General features: G+C 47.9%; 1 protein-coding gene across 1 annotated transcript; it reads left to right on the forward strand.

The window, feature by feature from the left end:
• Window positions 1-223: 223 nt before the first annotated feature.
• On the forward strand, window positions 224-2,307 carry LOC123150637 (acyl-CoA-binding protein). Its single transcript, XM_044570473.1, has 4 exons — window positions 224-463; window positions 1,152-1,269; window positions 1,848-1,913; window positions 2,032-2,307. The coding sequence occupies exons 1-4, from the start codon at window positions 452-454 to the stop codon at window positions 2,112-2,114; spliced, it is 279 nt and encodes a 92-aa protein (XP_044426408.1). The 5' UTR covers window positions 224-451; the 3' UTR covers window positions 2,115-2,307.
• The last annotated feature ends 599 nt before the right edge of the window (window positions 2,308-2,906 follow it).

The following is a 2,906-nucleotide window of genomic DNA, read 5'->3' on the forward strand; positions in this document are numbered from 1 at the left end:
TGTGGGCGCGGATTTGAGTATTGCGGTGTAGATAAAATGAAAAAGACCGCCGGTAATAAGAAAGAGAAAAACGTGGTAAGCAGAAACCGAGAGAGCCACGCCGAACGAATATACCCCTCACCCACGTACTAGTAGTTCGTTGGCCACCCTCAAAAAAAAAGAAAGAAAAGTAGTTCGTTGGCCACCCTAAAAAAAAAAAGAAAAGTAGTTCGTTGGCCACAAGAAAAGAAAAGGGTTCAACTATGTTGTGATCGACAAGTTAGAAGTTGATCGGACGGCCGAGATCGGCCCCGACACGTATCGCGGGCGAGCACGAGTCCCCTGCAGGAACGAACGAACCTCCCCGCCCCGCCCATATAATCTAGCGAGCTGCGAGCGCCCTTGTACCGCTCGTCGATACCTCTCGCCTCGCATCGATCGCTCCTATCGCCGAGGAGAGCAGCCGATCGACATGGGTCTCAAGGTAAGCACCCAAGCAACCCCTCCCCCTCTCGATCCATCTCGTGTTCTGCCGCGATCCATGCCTTGGCCGGAGCCCCGTTTAGATTCCGGCTCCGGCGAATCCCGCCGTCGCCGTGCCGGTGCCCCGTCCGACGCGCACGATCCTGGGTTCCAGCTTCCTAGTCCGATTGCTGCTGCTATATCCCATGGATCTACCCGCGAGCCGCCGCCGCCGCTGTAGAATTTAGGAGCGAATATTCCGTGCCGGCCGTTTGATTGCTGGCGTGTGTGGTTCAGTAGGTTGTATCTGTATGGCCCTGCACTGCACAATTCCAGCCCAGCTTTGCTGTCTGAATCGCCCCCTTCAGATGTTTTGAAGATCACCGTCGTTGTTTTCAGGCTAATTTATCACTCCAGTATGCATCGAGCTGAATGATTAGTTAGTTCCGTGAATATGTTGACGAGATCTGATTGACCTGCAACTTCAGGGATTTGTTAATGTCTGAATCTGCTCAACTTTTGGGTTCAGATTCACACCGGTACTAGTAAACAGCTATACATGTGCTTGCGAAACTCGGTTTACCCTGCAGTTTCAGGATTTGTTACCGCCTTTCTGCCCCGAAATTACCGGTGAACTGGCCGGCGAGCCAAATTAGCAGCGGCCACTGTCAGTTACTTATATGCCGCGCTTGCCTATTGATGTTGTTCAGGAGGAGTTTGAGGAGCACGCGGAGAAGGCCAAGACGCTGCCCGACACCACCACCAACGAGAGCAAGCTCTGCCTCTACGGCCTCTACAAGCAGGCCACCGTCGGCCCCGTCAACACCGGTATTACATCTCTCCATCTTCTTATTACTAGTCTTATTAGTAACAAGTAAATTATCAGGCCTGGTTTACTGTTGAAATACTTGAAGTTTCGCGCGTGTGTGTGCTGCATAAGCAGAGGACTGACTGTATAACTGGTTTGCCATGCTGCTGCTTATCATCTCTCAAGAGTGACTCTGTTTGATTGATCGTGCCTATGTGTATACGCTTAGAAGGGACAATTCGATGGAAAAGGAGAATACACAGCCCCCATCTTAGGGCTTTAACTAGTCCAACCAAACCCAGGTGGTCACCCCTTCATTTCAAAACAAAAATGTGGTCACCAGGCCATGTGCCCAGATCCAGATGTGCATGCATGATTGATACCTCCCTGTGGATCTACATAGGGAACACAGCATGTGACACTGCTTGTCCTCCGATTAATCAACAATGCTACATACTTTTACTAACTAGTGCAGGATTTTTTTTATCGTTGATTTTTCTTTTCAAACACACACACAAGTACATGGCATTTTGCATTAGAATCTTACCGTTGATTCGTCGCGCTCAGCCCAATTAACCGCTCTGTTCTCATCTCGCAGCCCGCCCCGGCGGCCTCTTTGATATGGCTGGCAAGGCCAAATGGGATGCTTGGAAGGCCGTCGAAGGTAAACTCTACAAGTTCTTGATCACTTTCAAATCCATGAAAACCACCTTTACCGTCGTTCTTGAGCGAACACCACCAAACTTACGTTTGTGCAAATTCTGGCGAAACTCGATTTGCAGCCAAATCCAAGGAGGAGGCCATGGCTGACTACATCACCAAGGTGAAGCAGCTGCTGGAGGAGGCTGCCGCCGCATCTGCTTGATCCCAGGCCACAAAACCGCAATCGCTATTGTTATCCTGGTGGTGCAGCCATATGTGCCAGCAAACACAAATAAGTTTCAAGTACTAGTTGTTGTCAAGCTTATCGCCGTCGTGGGTGTAATTACGTTGAACAAGCCCTGTGATACATGAAAGTGTAATCTCAGTTTACACCATGATTGATTAATACTCCTACATGTCTTCTGTTGTTAAGATGTTTTTTTTTCTTTGGGGAATCCCTGTTCCTGATAAATTCTTCTGAATTCTATCCTGTTTGTTGGTTCCACAACCAATGTTTTCGTAGCCCCGTAGTACCTGTTGCTGCTTGTTGTGCGGCTTCTCACCAAATATTACTGTAAAAGGATTTTCCAAATAGAGATTCCCTGCCTTGCCTGATTAATGATCTGATTCGTGAGGGTTTGTAGTTTGAATTCGCTAGACTGAGGGCAAATTATACTAGTTGTTAGGCCCCGCTTGGATTGGGTGTAAAATTAGTGTGCTCCCCGGTATTTAGCTCAAGTTTGAACTGAATACCGGTCATTACACAAAATTTACATCCAATCCAAACAGCTTGCTGAATTACCGTCTGTAAGTTAATTTGGACGCTAGGTAAGCATTGTTCATCAGACACAGATGTAAGAAGGAAAAGCCAATGCTAGTTGCTACGGTAGCCTAAGGGTCCTCTCTCGCCTTTTGGCTTTAATTCCAGACCCTCATGCTCCCTCCCGTCAATGAACCATCGGTAAAATAAAAAGATTGCTTTAAGAATTGAGATTCAGTGCAGCTTGAAGCTAAC

This window comes from Triticum aestivum, chromosome 7A (assembly GCF_018294505.1).
Source record: "Triticum aestivum cultivar Chinese Spring chromosome 7A, IWGSC CS RefSeq v2.1, whole genome shotgun sequence".
Taxonomy (NCBI): Eukaryota; Viridiplantae; Streptophyta; class Magnoliopsida; order Poales; family Poaceae; genus Triticum; species Triticum aestivum.